This window comes from Crocuta crocuta, unplaced genomic scaffold, assembly GCF_008692635.1.
Source record: "Crocuta crocuta isolate KB4526 unplaced genomic scaffold, BGI_CrCroc_1.0 scaffold122, whole genome shotgun sequence".
In the NCBI taxonomy this organism is placed as follows: Eukaryota; Metazoa; Chordata; class Mammalia; order Carnivora; family Hyaenidae; genus Crocuta; species Crocuta crocuta.
Genome location: NW_027528839.1, coordinates 229,135 through 248,245, shown reverse-complemented (window position 1 = coordinate 248,245; position 19,111 = coordinate 229,135). Strand labels below are relative to the sequence as shown.

The 19,111-nt window shown below is 38.0% G+C and overlaps 1 protein-coding gene across 7 annotated transcripts in view; it reads right to left on the bottom strand.

Moving 5' to 3' along the window:
* Positions 1–19,111, bottom strand: part of DNM3 (dynamin 3) — a 584,407-nt gene that overhangs the window by 370,117 nt on the left and 195,179 nt on the right. For all 7 annotated transcript variants that reach the window (XM_077755999.1, XM_077756002.1, XM_077755998.1 and 4 more), the window contains exons 5-7: positions 6,076–6,174; positions 5,321–5,481; positions 1,217–1,359 (exon numbers count right to left, since the gene is read on the bottom strand). In XM_077755999.1, the coding sequence (XP_077612125.1) occupies positions 1,217–1,359; positions 5,321–5,481; positions 6,076–6,174 (403 nt within the window). The remainder of the gene's footprint in view (positions 1–1,216; positions 1,360–5,320; positions 5,482–6,075; positions 6,175–19,111) is intronic.

The following is a 19,111-nucleotide window of genomic DNA, read 5'->3' as shown; positions in this document are numbered from 1 at the left end:
ATCTGAGTCCAATGGAGTCACAGAGGCAAGATCAGCATTAGTAAGGAGAAAAGTTTCAGTTGGATGTTAAGATAATGACCTAGAACCTACACAGAAATAGCTTTCTTTTCTCTATAACTTGAAGAGGTTTTTTTTAGGAGCTTGACCAAAGCCAGGAATAAAAAGAAAAGATAAACTAGGAAAAAGTTGAATCCACTCTTTCTTCTGTATCCTGTAATATTTTTAAATAGGGAAACATAGAATGTCGTATTAAATTTTTACTTAAATAATTTGAGCATTTAGAAATATCTCTACAAAGACAGGAATTATGTCATGTATTTTAAAAGCCAAATGAAGAGTATTTTGATTGCAAGGCTGCACAGGAAGAAAGGGGCCATAAGAGGGGGCAAGCATTATTTTTGTAAATGGACTTAGGATGTTCTGGAATATTAGCTAGGCAGGGTGTCTTCTGCTTGAGAGGAACCTGATATAAGTTGCAGCACAGGAATAAAAGGGCAGGTGAGGTTAGGAAGGGCCAAAAAAGAGAATAAAGATAAAAGATACAAGGAGCTGGCAATCCTCTAACAACTCTGCTGCACCACCCAAGACCTCTCAGGGATAAACGTAGTAACCCAAGGGTAAGATGGCAAGATCATGAAGGAGTAAAAAGATACTTGGCAGTTTTAACATTTGTATTTTTAAACAGCTACAGTAAAATCATATCAAAAAGGAAAAAGAAATTTAAATGTGGCCTTATTGTCCATATTTTATTATTAAAGCCTTGGTTCCTATTCCACTAAAAAAATGCACATACATAAATCACATGAAATGACTGAAATAATAAAAAGATAATAAGTACAAGTGACATCAGTAGAAACAGTTGTATAATACAAAGGACATTTTCAACAAGACCTTTGTCCACTTCTAAAGACTAAGGGCAAAAACTCTGCTGAGTTACCACTACTGGTTTTACTCATTTATGGAATCCAGTTATAAAAGTACAAAGAAATTGGACATGGGAATGACCAATTGGTTAGATTTATAGTAAGAGAATAAGATCAACAATTATTCTTCAAGAACACGTAAAGACTCAAGACCCATTGTATAATATACACAAAGTGTCATATACTGCTTCTCCTTTTAAACCTAGAAAATAGCATGACAAATAGACTGAGGCAAAAGCAAACTGAAGAAATTAGTTTCAAATGCTGAACAAGGGAAGGCAAAGGTGACTCACTGCAACAATGCTTTGGTCTTCCTGGTGGGGTCTTCTGGCTTGAAGTTTTTATAGGCTTCCACTTCATGTTCAATGGAGAGCAACTGTCCCTGTAGTTTGTTTCTGAAGTTTGGCAGGGTATCTCGAATGTGGTTGGTAAGTTGCTAAATAAAACAAAACAATATCATATGGATATAACAGATTAAAGATTAACTCATGAGATAAAAATTGACCTTTTCTCTTTTCCGAATCATTCAAAACTTAAAAATCACATACACATATACATTTGAGGCTAACTATGTAGATAAATAATGAGAAGAAGCTCCCATTCTCTCCTCTATGGCCTTATGGACATGCTCAAAATCCCTTCAACTGGAGTTACTCACTTGGGCTACCTCTTTGTGCCTGGAAAGACCCTGTTAAAATGCACATAACAGTAATAATGAGGCTGCCTAATAACAATTTTGCATAAATTGATTTATCAGATTACCTATATTGTAGGAAAAATACAATATAGGTAAGATAAGTTAGAATGTGGTTAGAAATCAAGGAATTGGAGACTTCTAGGTGCTGCTGGGTGTTTTCAGGACCATACTGGTAGAACTCATAGGTACCTGTCAGTTGTTAACTTCTTCTCCACTTTGTAGCTCAGACAGGTGTTTCCTCTTGCCCTGCCTTTAGTGCCAGTCCAGAGGTGGGTGTTCAGTGGCTTATGCCTTCAGCAGTTTGCATACAAAAGCTCCATGACTAGCAAAGGAAATCACTCTCTCTGCTGCTGATAGCTCTACCTAACCATCTACTTGGTATTTCCACTGAGATCATATGCCAGCACCTCCCACTTAGCAGGGTGAAAAATTCTCAGAGAGATTGTCTATGAGCACATGATTAATTAAGAAAAAAGATTAATTAAGAAAAAAGAAAATTAATTAAGAAAAAAGGGGTGCCTGGGCGGCTAAGTCGGGTAAGCATCCAACTCTTGATTTTGGCCCAGGTCATTATCCTGTGGTTGTGAGATTGAGCTCCACATAGGGCTCTGCACTGGGCATGGAGCCTGCTTAAAATTCTCTCTTCCTTTCCCTCTCCCCTTCCCTCACTTGTGTGCACCCACATTCGCTCACTCTCTCTTAAAAAAAAATGTGGGATATAAACCCAGATTGGTTAGCTCTCTGCCTTATGTTCTTTCCATTACAATGCAGTTAAGCAAAAGTCTGAATTAAAAGGAGAAAAAAGATAATCTTCTTGAATTAGTTAAGTAATAAACTTGGAATTAGAAGAAAGGAAGAATGTAAACTTCATAGAAATGCAGGAAAAAGAATAATAAATTAAAAGTAAGAGGAATTGGGGAGCCTGGGTGGCTCAGTCAGTTGGGCATCTAACTTTGGCTCATGTTATGATCTCATGAGTTTGAGCTCTGCTTTGGGCTCTCTGCCATCATCGTTGAGCCTGCTTTGGATCCTCTGTCTCCCCTCTTTCTGCCTCTCTCTTTCTCAAAAATAAGTAAACATTAAAAAAAAAAAAAACGTAAGGGAAATAAATATACCCAGACTGACTGAAGAAACCATCTTAATCATTTTTTATGTTTATCTGAGGTTACCTGAATATATCTATTCAATGAATCTATAGTTATTTAATTGTTGATAGTTTGTAACTATATTATACCTTTGCCCACAGTATGATGTATGCTATTACCCAGCATGTGCTATTATTATAGCTCTGAAGCAGAATGTAGAGGACTGCATTCCCAGTAGCAACGCCACAAACCCCCAAGTCCAAGAATACCAGTAACCATGAGAAACCTGTCTGCCATGTGAGTGGTAAATGATAAAAACACTAGGTTTCCACTTTTTGCTTCTCAAGCATCTCAACAGCAAAGCAACACTGTGGACCACTCTTGGCTTCCTAAAACACTTCTCTCCTTGGCTTTGGTCACCCTATGTCCTCTCATTTTTATCCTAACATTTATGGATGTACCTTCTCCATCTCCTTTGCCAGGCCATACCCCTCCACCAGACCTGTAAATATTGACATTCCTCAAATCTGATCCCTAATCGTCTTCTTTGAACAGATTCCTTTCCTAAAGGGATCCTATTCCACTCATAGCTTTAATAAATATCCAAACACCCATGAATACTAAGGTATTATCTACAGACCAGACATTTTATTTTTGCTGCAGGCATATGTCCTAGACCACAGACTTTACTTCTCTTAGATGTGTCAATGACACCTCAGCCCCAGCATGTCTGAAATCAAGCACCTAATCTTCCTTTCAGATTTGTCCATTTTGGTGACTTCATAACAATCTAGGAACTTGGAAGTTATCCTTGACTACACCTCTCCATCACTCACCAGACCTAATCTACCACCAAGTTCTGAATTTTCCTAAACAATTCTCAATTCTGCTTTTTTCATCTTCACTGGCCCTAACCAAGACCAAGATACTATCATTTTGACTCCTAACTTCTGGTGTCTAGTCTTGATCTTATCTGCAACTACCATGATCACTGTTAATCCACAAATACAACTGTGTAATTCACCTATTCAGATGCCTTAAATGCCTACTCCTCTTAGGATAAGAACAAAAATCTTTAACTTGCCTACACACATTACAGGATCCAGCCTCTGCCTACTTCTCCAAATTTGTCTCTTACAACTCACTCCCTCATTCTCTGCCCTCCAGCCATAATGACATTCAATTCCTCAAAAATGTCATGTTCTGTTCCAGGTTTTCACCATAGAAACTGTCCCTCAGGGCCAGAGGTGGTGCACACAACGAATCAGCCATAAAAGTATCCTATTTTCAAACAGTTTGAAGATCCCTGAAGCAATAAAAAGAAGGTGATTATCCAAGAAATGAGAGATCTTCAGTACAGAATTCATTCAGTTTTCAGACAACCAGAATCCAATTATGTCATAATTTAGGGGTCATTTGTATAAAAAAATTGCTAATCATATTCTTTTTATTTTTCTAGTATTCACAACCTAATTTATTTCCAACCTTATCTTACTAGTCATCCTAGTGATTTTTTCAGTTTGTGTTATTCTTAGATAAATACAGGGAGAAAAGAATTAATCTAAAAAGAGTTTTGCCAATATTTAATATATTTGTGGAATATTATGGTTTTGCATGACAAATAAATATAATATATTCATATTTGTTAAATGACACAAACACAGCACTACCTCATGGCTTCTAAATACTCATCTACCCTTAATTAAAAAGCACAAATTTTACATTAGTCTATGTTATGTCACAAAAAATAGAAGTATACCACTGCTTTTTTTTTTTTTAACTTTCCAAAACTTGTTCAATTGTTTTGCCTAAATAGTTCAGGTCCAATGTCACAAGTAGGCTGCTACTATGTTAGTCTCTGCTGACACCTTCCAGGAGCAAACAATCAGAACATGCAATAATAACTTGACTTATTGACTGTTAAAATTCATAAACAAGAGTTGAAGCACATCTTATAATTCTATTTGTGAGAAAAGCTGCTCACCATTTGGTCAATTTAATTGAAACTCGGGGAGGAAGCCTGCACTCACTAAGGATGATGCTTAACTTCCCCAGGAGATGAAAAGTATGTAAAAAAAAACAAAAAAAGTGTACTGAGGTTTCATGGAAGAAGTATGTAAATGCATGCAATGTGAGAAGATGGGGGCCCAAGTCTATCTGTGCAGGGAAAGGGGTTAATCTGGAAAAACTTCTAGATGAATGGATATCAGTGAGCTTATAATGATGCCTAACTTATGGAAATCTAAGCTATTACAGATTAACATTTTAAAACCAGATCCCAAGAAATCAACCTTTCAGAAATATACAAATTTAATTTCTTAAGGTAACTACATATTGTGAGTAAAATGGGTGCTAATGTGTACCCTTGTGCACTATTCCTAAATAAGTGTATGCTTCTGCTTTGAGCAGTATTCTTTCAATAACATTAAAGCAGATTCTACTCACTGAGAACAGTAAGAGTGTGGAACTAAGTTTTCATATTCATTTTTTAATTCATATCATTAAGCTGGATGTCTTATTTTAGAAAAAAGTGAATATTAAAATGAGAAATATGAATTCTAAGAGTAACTTACATATTTCATAATTGTTCTTGTTGCTTGAGAAAACATTGTTACCTGATTAAGGACCTTCTGCAGGTGTGGGGTCCCCATCCTATCAGCAATATGTCTGTAAGCTGGGTGCGAGAGAAAAAATTTCCTTTCTGCCAACATGGCAGCCTTAATGTCCTTCTTCCCATCTATGTCCTTCTGACTTCTGTTTACCACCCCCACATAACCTGAAACAGAACACATACAGTGGGGTTTAGGATGTTTTTTGTTGTTTATTCTGGGAAGATTTCAAGGCTCCTGAAGAGGCTAAATAAGAAAGGCAAAACTATTTTTAAGGACTGAAGAATTGAATCCTATACAAAACTCAGTTTGAGACATTAGTATTTAACAAAGGCTGGTTCGTGTGGCTAATTATAATTTCTTAGCATTAACACAACAATGTCTTTTGCCCTTAAAAGCTCTGTACAGTTTAATACAGTGTGTCTCTTAGCAGTTTTTTCATATGTGGGCAAGTAAATAAATCAAACTTAAAACAAAATAGTATATACTTATGCAGTCTACAATGAATATTTATACCCTCCCTTCAAACTCTTTCCTTTTCCTGTTTTCTTATTCCTGTTATTTTAAGAAATAATTCTCCTACTGGATCATTTTTAATATATCACTTGGGAACATTATGCCACTCCATAAAAAGTATAATTAATCATGAATACATTATTCCTCACAACCATGAAGGCATAAAGCCAAGTTTCCCATTGGTTTCCCAGTTGTTTCTCTGCCACATCACCAAAGGAGGTCTTGTGTAGGACACAGTACATTACCCCTGCGAAGAGGCAGCAGCTTGTTCTCCAGAACATCCCTGGCATCTGTTCCTTCATCCATAAGATCCAATTTGGTGATGACTCCAATGGTTCTTAAACCTGTATCATAAACAAACCCACTTTATCACACAGTTTGCAAAAGACTAACAAATTTTAGAGACATATATGTCCCAACACTAAATGCAAGGTACTCATATTTCAGGTCCTATTCCTGTTCCTCTGTCTTACTTTGTTTTCTAATCTACTGCTATCCCAGTCTGGTGAATTTTGATGGGATGAGCAGGATAGTCTTGAAATCACCCATCCTGGGGCACCTGGATGACTCAGTCTCTTAAGCATCCAGCTCTTGGTTTGGGCTCAGGTCATGATCTCATAGTCTGTGAGTTCAAGCCCTGCATCAGGCTTTGCACTGGCAGCCCAGAGCTTGCTTGGGAGTTTTCTCTCTGCCTCTCTCTTACACTCTCAAAAATAAATAAATAAATAAATNTCCATAATATCACAATAATTTTAAATATATGAGTTCATTTTTGTACTATGTATAAATTATACACTTAAACTTTTCCTCCAAGGAATGTACACAATATGGGTTCTTTAATTTTTTTATGTATTACTTTATTGAAAACAAGCAAACAAGTAGGCTACACATGGACCGATGAAGAGAGTCTGTCATAAACCAAAGCTTATTGTTGATCCAGTTCTGAGCACTTGACAAACAAATTATAAGAAAATTAGGTATAGGATAGTGTCATCACCAAAAATAAAGTTTCAAGTCTCACAGCATTCCCTGTTCCTTAGAAAAAGAACTATGACTTGGGGCGCCTGGGTGGCTTAGTCGGTTGAGCGTCCGACTTTCGCTTAGGTCATGATCTCGCGGTTCGTGGGTTCGAGCCCCGCGTCGGGCTCTGTGCGGACTGCCAGCTCAGAGCCTGGAGCCTATTTCAGAGTCTGTGTCTCCCTCTCTCTCTGACCCTCCCCTGCTCACGCTGTCTCTCTCTCCTAGAAATAAATAAAAATATTAAAAAAAAAAAAAAGAAAAAAAAGAAAAAGAACTATGACTTAATGGAAAGAAGACTAAACTAGGAATCCTGAGGCTTGGATTCTAGTCTCAAGGCAAATCTCTTAACTCTCTTCTCTGGGTATCAGTTTTCTTCATCTGTAATATAAAGAGTTGGAAACCATAATTTCCAAGGTATATTTCAGTAATAAAATAATGTAAAAACCCAGACATTTTATGTAGCACACCAGATATTTTGTCTTTGCCCATTGCTCCCTTCACTAGATAAAATGAACAATACTTGTCTAGTGATTCAAATCTTTAAGTGCATTCTTTGGACTCCCAGTTAAACATGATAAACTGAACACACATCTTTATCTTTTTACCTGAAAGCACTCTATAATGGGTAATATTTATTAGGTCAGCTATGGCTTTACATGCTTAACATGTCTTACATCATTTACTCTAAAAAATATCATTTAATCATTAAAAAAGGACTCCAACTACTATTTTTTTAAGATGAGGAAAATAAGGCAGGAAGAGATTAAGTAACTTTCCCAAGGTCATACACGGGTTTAGGCATCCAGAACCCATACAATATACTGCTTCTCACCAGAAAAAGAATTTTAAAAATTAAAAAGGTTTCAAACAAGAAAGTCCAAGAAAATGGGAGAGAACTGAAGAAAAATTTTGAAACTGGAAACCCGCAGGATGACTAACTAAGTTAACAGACTAGAGTAAGAGGAAAATTGCATCCAAGAGAGCCAGTGACAGGAGAAGCTCCATAGCTGGCTAATATACATCACAGCCTCTCAGAAAGGGTCAGGGAAACCAATAGCTCTGACAATAATGGAGAGTAGTGGTGGCATTTGAGGCTGAAAATAAGAGTGCTGGATGATAGCAGTGCGATTTCCATGGATAACATAGCTAAGAGCTACCCTGTCCCATTCTGGCAGGAGAGTACAGATTTACTCTCTGGAAACACTGAACTACGGAAAACTGAACTAATGGGCACCTGGCCCAGTTAGAGGGCATCAGGTATTAAAAGAGGGTGATTAAGTGAAATTCCACATACTGAATGGCAAGACCTCTCTTTAATCTAGTTTAAGAAAAAGCTGGATGGTAGAATTTAGCCCCCCAAGCAGGGGACTGGAGCAACTCTGTCTGGGGAAATTAATGATTCTAAGAAGAAAGCATAGATATTGAAATTCAGAGGAACTCCAATCAAAACAGCCTAATAAGTTATCCTACTAAAAAGCCTGTAACTCCTTTAGCAAAGCACACCCACATAGAGTTTCCAATCACCTATTACTATTTCATTTTTGAATATAAATCAGTAAGTGTAGGTTACCATCTGTCATCATACAAATTTATTATATTATTGATTATATTCCTTATGCTGTATTTTAAATCCCTGTGACATTTATTTTACCATTCTGTGATATATGTAATTGTAGAACCACTATGTTGTACACCTGAAACTAACATCAAATGTTAAATATCAAATTTATAATATAAATATAATATTTATATTATATTTATATAATATATATAATATAAAAATATAATATTTATATATTATATTATATTATATTATATTATATTATAAAAAATAATATCAAATATTAAATGTCAAATATGCTTTGATAAAAAATAAAAAATTGTTTGATAATTTTAAATGGATAGCCAAGGAGAATCTTTGAGACCAAAACAAACAAATGTTGTTTGTTAATGAGAGGTTATTGCATTCATTGAATAAAAATAGAATGTCATAAAAGAAAACATTCAAATAAACAAAAAGGATTCTCATTAACTAAAAGTACGAGTAGAAATTTTTTAAAATGTTAGTTGAATGGTTGGAGTACCAAGTTAGAAACTCTTCCAGAAAACAAAACAAATAGAAGTAAATAATAGAAAGGAAAAACTTGTTTAAAACTAGAGAAATAATCCAGAAGATCCAGTATCTGAATAATTGACATTCTGGGAAAACAGAGAAGATGAAACAAATAATTGGTGGGGAGGGAACACACTATTCAAGAAAATATCTCATAAGTGGAAGATAAAATTATGCATTAAATGAACCCATCAAGTGTCCAACACAATCTGAAAAACACAAACAATATGGCATATCAGTATAAGATTTCAAATACCAAAAGAAAGTTTGGGAATATTTATAGCATCAGTCTTCCCAGCAACAAACTGGAAACTAAAACTCAATAGAGTGATATTTCCAAAATTCTGAGGGTAAAACTATTTCTAGCCTGGAATTCTAAACTATCAATAAATGTGACAGTAGAAAAAGGTATTTTCAGACTTGCAAAATATAAAAATATTTTACCTTCATTTTTCTTTTTCTTCAGAAACTACTAAAGGGTATGTTCCACCAAACATGGAAAGCAAACTGACAGAGAAGTAAATAAGAGATCCAGAAAGGAAGAAATATAATATAACCAAGAAAGAAGGGAATTTTCAGGATGGTGTAGATCCCAGTACTAGGCCATAAGAACAGTCAACATCCATTAGAATGAGAGGGTGCAGATTACTGAAAAATTGTGTTTCCCCACCAAGAAAAAAAATGAAAGTGATAGAATGCCTAATGCCTACAATTTTTTAAGGTATTAAAAGATGTAGACTCCTGAAGGAGAAGCTGGGAAAGTACTGGTGATGGATATATAGAAGACCATAAAAACAAACAAAAAGAGAGACAACTATCAACCTTGAAGACCACAATATTATGTAAAAAAAAAAAAAGATAATGTAATCATAATTTACACATGGCTCAGCTGCAAGTGATATTTTCAGAATCATAAATCTGAATATATCAGTAGAACTTGGGAAGGCAAGTGTATATATATATATATNCAGAAGGGAGTTAAAAGTGAATATCTAAAAATAAAAAATCAAGAAATAGTAGTATAAACAGATTACATAGAAATATGAACGTAAAACCAAAAGAAAGCTAAAAGGATTGACAGTAATAGTCTCTAGAAATCAGTAATCAAAAGTCAGGAGTGTGCAAGGGACTAACAGTTTCTGTTAAGCACCTTTGGAACTGATTTTTTTTTGTCATGTATATTTATAATGTAATAAAAATAAAAGTGAAATTTTGGAAGTCTTTTCTTTACTATTCCTTTATTTCTGCAAAGGCAGAGAAGTCTATTCTCAGCTGTGTACTGCAAAGGAGATAATGAAGATTACTTTCTTTTCACATTTAGTTATACAAATAGGAACTTAAAATAATCAATGAACTCCTGCTGGTGGACTCAAGATCTACACTCAAAAAGCCATTGCCAAAAGAGATTCAAAGACAGCACATGTTCAAAGCACATCACTGGGAATCTAAAGACTCAGATAAAAATAATAATAGAGACCATGTATTGAGTTGTGATTATGTGGTGGACATAGACTTGAAACAACTCTATGAGATAGGTACTATTATCTTCTCAATTACACAGATGAGGAAGTAAGATTGGGAGAGGTAAAACACACTATTACCTAAAGGCTTACAGACTGTAGGGTATGGAATCTAAGCAACCTAATTCCATTTTTTAAAAATTTTTAAAGGTTTATTTATTTTGAGAGAGAGAGAGAGCATGAGCAGGGGAGAGGCAGAAAGAGAGGGAGACACAGAATCCAAAGCAGGCTCCAGGCTCTGAGCTCTCAGCACAGAGCCTGACATGTGGCTTGAACTCATGAACTGTGAGATCATGACCTGAGCCTAAGTCAGATGCTTAACTGACTAAGCCACCCAGGTGCCCCTAATTCCATTTTTAATCACCATATTTTTCCACCTCCCAATTCTTAGCTTGATTCTACATGTGATTAGCTCTGTTTTTTGGCAATTTAGTTATATTATCTGTTCCTGCCTATCTACATGTAGAACTAAAAGATTACTGGTGGGGAAGGGCCAGCATGATGGAGAAGTAGGGGGACCCAAAGTTCCCTCATCTCTCAAACACAGCAGTGTTGAGGCCAAGAGTCTGGGCAGCAAACTGACAGAGATGCCTCCAGGGCCTCACTGAAACAACCTGATGGGCCATAGGTGTGTGGTTGCAAACTGGGAAGGGAGGATCCCCTTCTGCGGAGAGACAAAGGGAATAGAAAGAGAGGCTGGAGAAGCCCAAGACTGTATCTGGACAAGAGAAAAACCAGGAAAGATCCAATCTCCAACTGTGGGGCTTTCTCCTGACTGGGGCCAGCTGCCCTGATCACGCACCTGGGGAGGCGGGGAGCCAGCCCTGGGCTCAGTAACTAGCTCAGAGATACAGTCCACAGTGGGAGAAAGTGATCCCCTCCTTGGAGTGCTGTGGGAAAAAGGTATATGTCTATTCTAAGGGCAAAGGCTGCCTGTGCCCGCCAGCCAGAGACCATGAATCAGGTGGTGCAGAGCGGCACTTTCTTGAAACTGGGATGGATAGTGGGAACCTTAAAGACATTGGGGTTTAAGTTCCAGCTGAGCGCTAGGGAGGTGCTGGAGTTGGTGGAGGGGGACAAACCGCCTTCACCAGGCATGGCACTGTGAAGCGGAGGGGTGGCTCTTCTCCAGAACCCGGCTGCATGGAGTGGGAATCCTTAAGATATCAGGGTTTAAATCCCAGCCAAGTGCCAGGGAGGCACAGGAGTCAGTGGAGCAGGACAAACCATGTTGTTTGCACCAGAGGCACAGTGAGGACAGCCTAAACAGTGTGGTTTGGGACACCGGGTCTATGGAGAGACAGTGGTGTCACCATTTTTCTCCCCATCACTCAGGTGGGGCCTCAGGGAATGGCTAGCAGGCCCACAGTGGAGGCCAGACTTGCCTACACCAAACCATGCCCCTCCGTGCCTGGTAACTGCATATCTATAAACCAGACAGCCCCTCCTCCAGATCAGTGCTGTTATATTGCCTGATTTAATTCTTGGATTTAATTGTTTAATTCTTATTATATAGATATATTCTTCCTTCCTTTTCTCCTTATCTTTTCCCTCCTCTAGTCTGGTTACTCTTGTTGGTTTATTTAAGCAGGCATATTTAATCTATTCTCTTTATGCATTTTCTATACCTCCTTCATTTTCCTTTCTCTCTGTATGGATTAAGCTGTATAGTTTCTCTGACTGGTCAATTTTTATTTTATTTTATTTTTCCGCCTGCCCCTGTCATTTCTTCCTTCCTATGGGATAAGCCCTCTTCCATTACCACCACTCCCACCCTTTGTTTACTTGTAACTGGTGTTTCTGGTTTTTGTTTCTGGTGTTTTTGTTTCTTAATGTGTTTGTTTTTATTTTCTGTTTGTTTTTTGTTTGTCTGTTTGTTTTCCTTTCCAGGGCTACTTCAACAAAAAAAATCAAAGCACACCTGGTGGAGGGTCTAAAGCATCACTATGAGTAGGGAGATAAAGTAACCAAAGTCACAACAACAGAGAGCAAATAACACTCTCCAAAAAACACCTCCTGAAGGGCCAGGTCCTGGACAGTGTATGATCCCAAGGGCACATAACAACCTTGTAAAACACATAAGGGACAGAAAACTAGAAAAATGAAGAAATGGAAGAATTCTCTTCAAAACAAATTCAGGAAGAAATGATAGATAGAGAATTGATCAAAACAGATATAAACAATAAAGCTGAACAATAATTTAGAATAAAAGTCATAAGATTAATCATTGGGCTTGAAAACAGCATAGAAGACAACAGAGAATCTACTGCTGCAGAGATCAAGGAACTAAAAAATAGTCGTGATGAATTAAAAAATGCTGTAAATGAGGTGCAAAATAAACTAGAGGCAGTGACAGTGAGGATTGAAGAGGCAGAGGGGAGAATAGGTGAAATAGAAGATAAAATTAAGAAAAAGAAGAAGCTGAGAAAAAGAGAGATAAAAAATTCTAGATCACGAGAGGAGAGTTAGAAAACTAAGTGATTCAATGAAACAGAATAATATTTGTATCATAGGGGTTTCATAAGAAAAAGAGAGAAAGGGGCTAAAGGTGTACTTGAACAAATCATAGCTAAGAACTTCCCCAATCTGGAGAAGGAAACAGACATTGAAATCCAGGAGGCACAGAGAACTCCCTTCAGACATAACTTGAATTGATCTTCTGCATGACCCATATCATAGTGGAACTGGAAAAATACAAAGATAAAGAGAGAATTTTGAAAGCAGCTAGGGATAAAGGGGCCCTAACCTATAAGGGTAGACACATAAGGGTGGTAGCAGCCCTATCTACTGAAACTTGGCAGGCCAGAAAGGAGTGGCAGGAAATTTTAGGTGTGCTGAATAGGAAAAATATGCAGCCAAGAACCCTTTATCCAGCAAGCTTGTTATTTAGAATAGAAGAAGAGATAAACGTTTTCCCAGACAAACACAAACTGAAGAAATTCATCACCACTAAACCAGCCCTACAAGGGATCCTAAGGGGGATTCTGTGAATGGAATGTTGCAAGGACCACAAAAGACCAGAGACATCACTATAAGCATGAAACCTACAGATATCACAATGACTCTAAATCCATATCTTTAAATAATAACTCTGAATGTAAATAGACTAAATGTTCCAATCAAAAGACACAGGGTAGCAGAATGCTTTTTTAAAAAATCCATCTATTTGCTGTCTACAAGAGACTCATTTTAGACCAGAGGACACCTTCAGATTGAAAGTGAGGGGATGGAGAACCAGCTATCATGCTACTGGAAGTCAAAAGAAAGCTAGAGTAGCCATACTTATATAAGACAAACTAGATTTTAAACTAGGCTGTAAACAAGAGATGAAGAAGAACATTATGTCATAATTATGAGATCTATGCATCAAGAAAAGCTAACAATTATAAATGTTTATGCACTGAATTCAGTAGCACTCAAGTATATTAAAAACTTAGTCACAAACACAAGAATCTGAGATAGAATCACAATCACAAACATAAGAATGTGATAATTGCAGGGGACTTTAATACTCCACTTACAGCAATGGACAGATCAACAAGATAGAAAATAAATAAAGAAACAAAGGCCTTGAATGATACACTGGGCCAGATGGACTTGATGATATATTCAGAACTTTTCATCCTAAAGCAGCAGAATACACACTCTTCTCCAGTGCATATGGAAGATTTTTCTAGGCAGATCACATACTAGGTCACAAAGCAGCCCTCAACAAATATAAAAGAATTGAGATCATACCATGTACACTTCCAGATCACAGTGTTAATGAACTTGAAATCAACCACATGAAAAAGTTTGGAAAACCTCCAAATGGATGGAGGTTAAAGAACATCCTACTAAAGAATGAATGGGTCAACCAGGCAATTAAAGAAGAAATTTAAAAATATATGGAAACAAAAACAACACCAGCATTCTTCACAGAGCTAGAACAAACAATCCTAAAAATGTTATGGAACCACAAAAGACCCCTAATAGCCAAATCAATCTTGAAAAAGAAAAGCAAGGCAGGAGGCATCACAATCCCAGACTTCAAGCTGTATCATCAAGACAGCATGGTAATGGCACAAAAACAGACACATAGATCAATGGAACAGAATACAGAACCCAGAAATGGACCCACAAATGCATGGCCAAATAATCTTTGACAAAGCAGGAAAGAATATCCAATGGAATAAAGACAGCCTCTTCAACAAGTGCTGGGAAAACTGGACAGTGACATGCATAAAAATGAACTTGAACCACTTTCATATACCATACACAAAAATAAACTCAAAATGGATGAAAGATCTAAATGTAAGTCAGGAAGCCATCAAAATCCTAGAGGAGAAAGCAGGCAACAACCTCTTTGACCTTGGCTGTGGCAATTTCTTACTCAACAAGTCTCTGGAGGCAAGGGAAACAAAAGCAAAAATGAACTATTGGGACCTCATCAAAATAAAAAGCTTCTGCACAGCAAAGGAAACAATCAACAAAGCTAAAAGGCAACTGATGAGATGGGAGAAGATCTATGCAAACAACATATTAGATAAAGCGTTAGTATCCAAAATCTATAAAGAACATATCAAACTTAATACTCAAAAAAACAAATAATCCACTGAACAAATGGGCAAAAGACATAAATAGACACTTCTCCAAGGAAGACATCCAGATGGCCAACAGACACATTAAAAGAGGCTCAATATCATTCATCATCAGAGAACTACAAATCAAAACCACAATGAGATGCCACCTCACACCTGTCAGAATGGCTAAAATGAACAACTCAGGAAACAACAGATGTTGGCGAGGATGCGGAGAAAGAGGAACCCTCTTGCACTATTGGTGGGAATGCAAACTGGTGCAGCCACTCTGGAAAACAGCATGGAGTTTCCTCAAAAAAGTTAAAATAGAACTACCCTACAACTCAGCAATAGCACTAGTAGGTGTTTATCCAAGGGACACAGGTGTGCTGTTTCAAAAGGGGACATACACCCCAATGTTTATAGCAGGATTGTCGACAATAGCCAAATTATGGAAAGAGCCCAAGTGTCCATCTATAGATAAATGGATAAAGAAGATGTGGTATTTATATATATAGATCTATATATATACACACACAATGGAGTACTACTTGGCAATGAGAAAGAATGAAATCATGCCATTTGCGGCAACATTGATGGAACTGGAAGGTATATACTGAGTGAAATAAGTCAGAGAAGGACAAATATCATGTTTTCACTCCTATGTGGATCTTGAGAAACTTAACAGAAGACCATGGGGGAAGGGAAAGGGAAAAAATAGTTACAGAGAGGGAGGGAGGCCAACCATAAAAGACTTAAATACAGAGAACACACTGAGGGTGGATAAGGTGGTGAGGAAGAGGGGAAAGTGGGTAATAGGCATTAAGGAGGACACTTGTTAGGATGAGCACTGGGTGCTGTATGTAAGCAGTGAACCATGGGAATCTACTCCAAAAACCAAGAGTACGCTTTACACACTGTATGTTAGCCAATTTAACAATAAATTATTTTTTTTTTCCATTGAAGTCTACTGGATTATTTGAGGATATCATCTTTTTTTTTTTTTAATAGTTTATTGTCAAATTAGTTTCCACATAACACTCAGTGCTCATCCCCACAAGTGTCCTCCTCCATGCCCATCCCCCCCTCCCCCCACATCCATCAGTCCTCAGTTTTTGTCAGCATTCAAGAGTCTCTCATGGTTTGCTTCTCTCCCTTTCCCCCACCATTTCCGCCCTTCTTCTCCCCCTTGTTCCTCCGTCAAGTTCCTCCTAATCCTCCTATACGTGCAAACATATGATATTTGTCCTTCTCTGCCTGACTTATTTCGCTCAGCATAACACCCTCAAGGTCCATCCATGTTGCTACACATGGCCAGATTTCATTGTTTCTCATTGCCATGTAGTATTCCATGGTATAGATAAACCACATCTTCTTGATCCATTCATCTGTTGATGGACACTTAGGCTCTTTCCATGTTTTAGCTATTGTGGAGAGTGCTGCTATGAACATTGGGGTACATGTGCTCCTATGCATCAGCATTTCTGTATCCCTTGGGTAAATTCCTAGCAGTGCTATTGCTGGGTCATACGGGAGTTCTATTGTTAGTTTCCTGAGGAACCTCCACACTGTTTTCCAGAGGGGCTGTACCAGTTTACATTCCCACCAACAGTGTAGGAGGGTGCCCTTAACAATAAATTATTAAACAAATGAACGAAGGAACAAATGAACGAACGAATAAATAAATAAATAAATAAATAAATAAATAAATGAAAGATTACATAGGTGCTTTCAAATCCAGAATTCTCAGAAGGAGAATAACTTCCAGATTTAGAGGAGGCTATGTATAGTAATAAGGAAAGAGTAGCTTAATATAATTCTTGACCTCCAACTGAAAGAAAAAGAAAAATAAATTAAGAGCTAATGAATAATATGGGATGCTGTGTTTCAATTATGTTTATCCTCAGTGAAGAATAGCAATAATGATAAGTGCTAATGAATCCTGACAAAGATCTTGAAAAGACACAAAAGACACTTCAAAACTCTGACTCTTATATAGCAGAGAGGCTAAAAGCACTCACTCAAGGATCAGATTGTTCAGGTTCAATTGTTTGGAGCATCAGTGCCACTTATTAGCTCCCAAGACATAGTATCCTCATCAGGTATAACCACATCTATAGGGTAATCATCACAGTATATATTTGATGTCTGGGATAATTATTAATTGCATCCCTTTAACTCTTGAAAGGCTTCAAACAGAAGAATAAGTTATATGTTTACTCTAACTCATCAATGAGAAAATAACAAACCTATGTTTTAAAATTAAATAACAGGAATTCTACTCTGGTATAGCATGTAAGAAGCTTGGTAGTTCCCTTGTGCCTTAACAAGTGGACAACTAAAAAATCAACAACTCTTCTTAGATTCTTCAGAGAAGTGAGGTCACAGAACAAACCACTGCCACCAAAATTTGAAAAGGAAAATAGGTAAATACAGAAAATCATAACTTACTGAAGCAGAAATCCACAAGCAGAAATTTCTGTGGGAACCAGTGCCTGAGTAGGAAAACCTAAACTGTAATTGATAAATTTCTGGAATCTCAATGAATTTAAAAGTCCAGGGAAGCGCAGAGCCCAATGTGGGGCTCAAATCCATGAACCATGAGATCATGACCTGAGCGGAAATCAAGAGTCGGGTGCTCAACTGAGTACCCAGAGGCCTCTAAATGAATTTCTACCGTCTACTTCACTACTCCCTCCAGGGGGGAGGTGCTGCTTGCGTGGTAAACAGCTCCTCTTAAAAATCAGCTTGTGAGGTATTATGCTGAGCGAAATAAGTCAGGCAAAGAGGGACAAATACCATATGTTTGCACGTATAGGAGGATTAGGAGGAACTTAACGGAGGACCGTGAGGGAGAAGAAGGGGGGAAACAGTAGGGGAGAGGGAGAGAGGCAAAACATGAGAGACTCTTGAATGCTGAGAACAAACTGAGGACTGATGGGTGTGGGGGGAAGGGGAGGTGATGGGCATGGAGGAGGGCACTTGTGGGGATGAGCACTGGGTGTTATATGGAAACCAACTTGACAATAAAGTATTTGTTAAAAAGAAAAAATCAGCCTGTGAGTTGGAGCTCACACCCCAGTGTCGTAGGCGTGGAAACACTGTTATTTTTACACTTGACTTCTCCTAGTGGGCAGTCACATCAAATAACTTCATTTCAGTCTTGGGGAGCATTCCTGCCAATTGCTTAGCTGCCTCCCTGGCTCCTCCAGGGGCTTCAGAAATGAGCTAAGCTTCTATCACATGTTCTTATGGAAGAGTTTCAAGTGTATATGACACGTGGAGAGAGTGGCTATCAGGGACCAGGGTGATGAGACTTCCTGTCTGTTATCTGGCTTTAGCAGTTGCAGTTATGGGCTGGGCTTGTTTTGTCTATTTCAGCCCCCACCCTACCCCCAGACTGTGTCTGGTGATTCCCATGCCAGTTCTCCGCAGAGACTTCTCAAGAGAGGAGAAAAGCCCATCTTTGTTCCTGTCTGACTCTTCCCACTACCTTCACTGACTCAGAAAACCTTCTGTAAATATTTCCGCATGTATCCCTAAAATCTAAGGACCCTTCTAAACATAACCAGCGCATGACCATTAATACACCTTAAAAAAATCTACTATAATTTTTTAATAGTCTCCAAATTTCCAGTCGGTATTCAGGTTCCCCCAAACATCTCATGAGGAGTTTTTCCATAGTTGGTTTGTTGGACTCATGATCCGAACGAGATCCACACACCTCTCACACCTCGCATCGTAGCCAGTGTGTCCATGCGGGGGAAGGTGATAGACAGATGGGAGTGTCACTTCCGGATCTGAAATGAGCCCTCCTCTGCATGGCGCAGTGTGGAGCAAGTGGACGCCAGCACGGGCAGTGGGGGTGCAGTCGGGGCTCTGGCAGGAAGCACAGTTTAGCCTGGGTGGCTCAGAAGAAGGACTTAATGAATGACTTCTTACGGGAACAGATGGGGACGTTAGAGGACCCAGAGACTTCCAAAGGGGAGGGGTTGAAAGAGTTGCCGAAGCTAAGTGAGGAGGGGGGCATCCTCAAAGATCAAGGTGGGGAGAAATGCTCTCGCCTTTC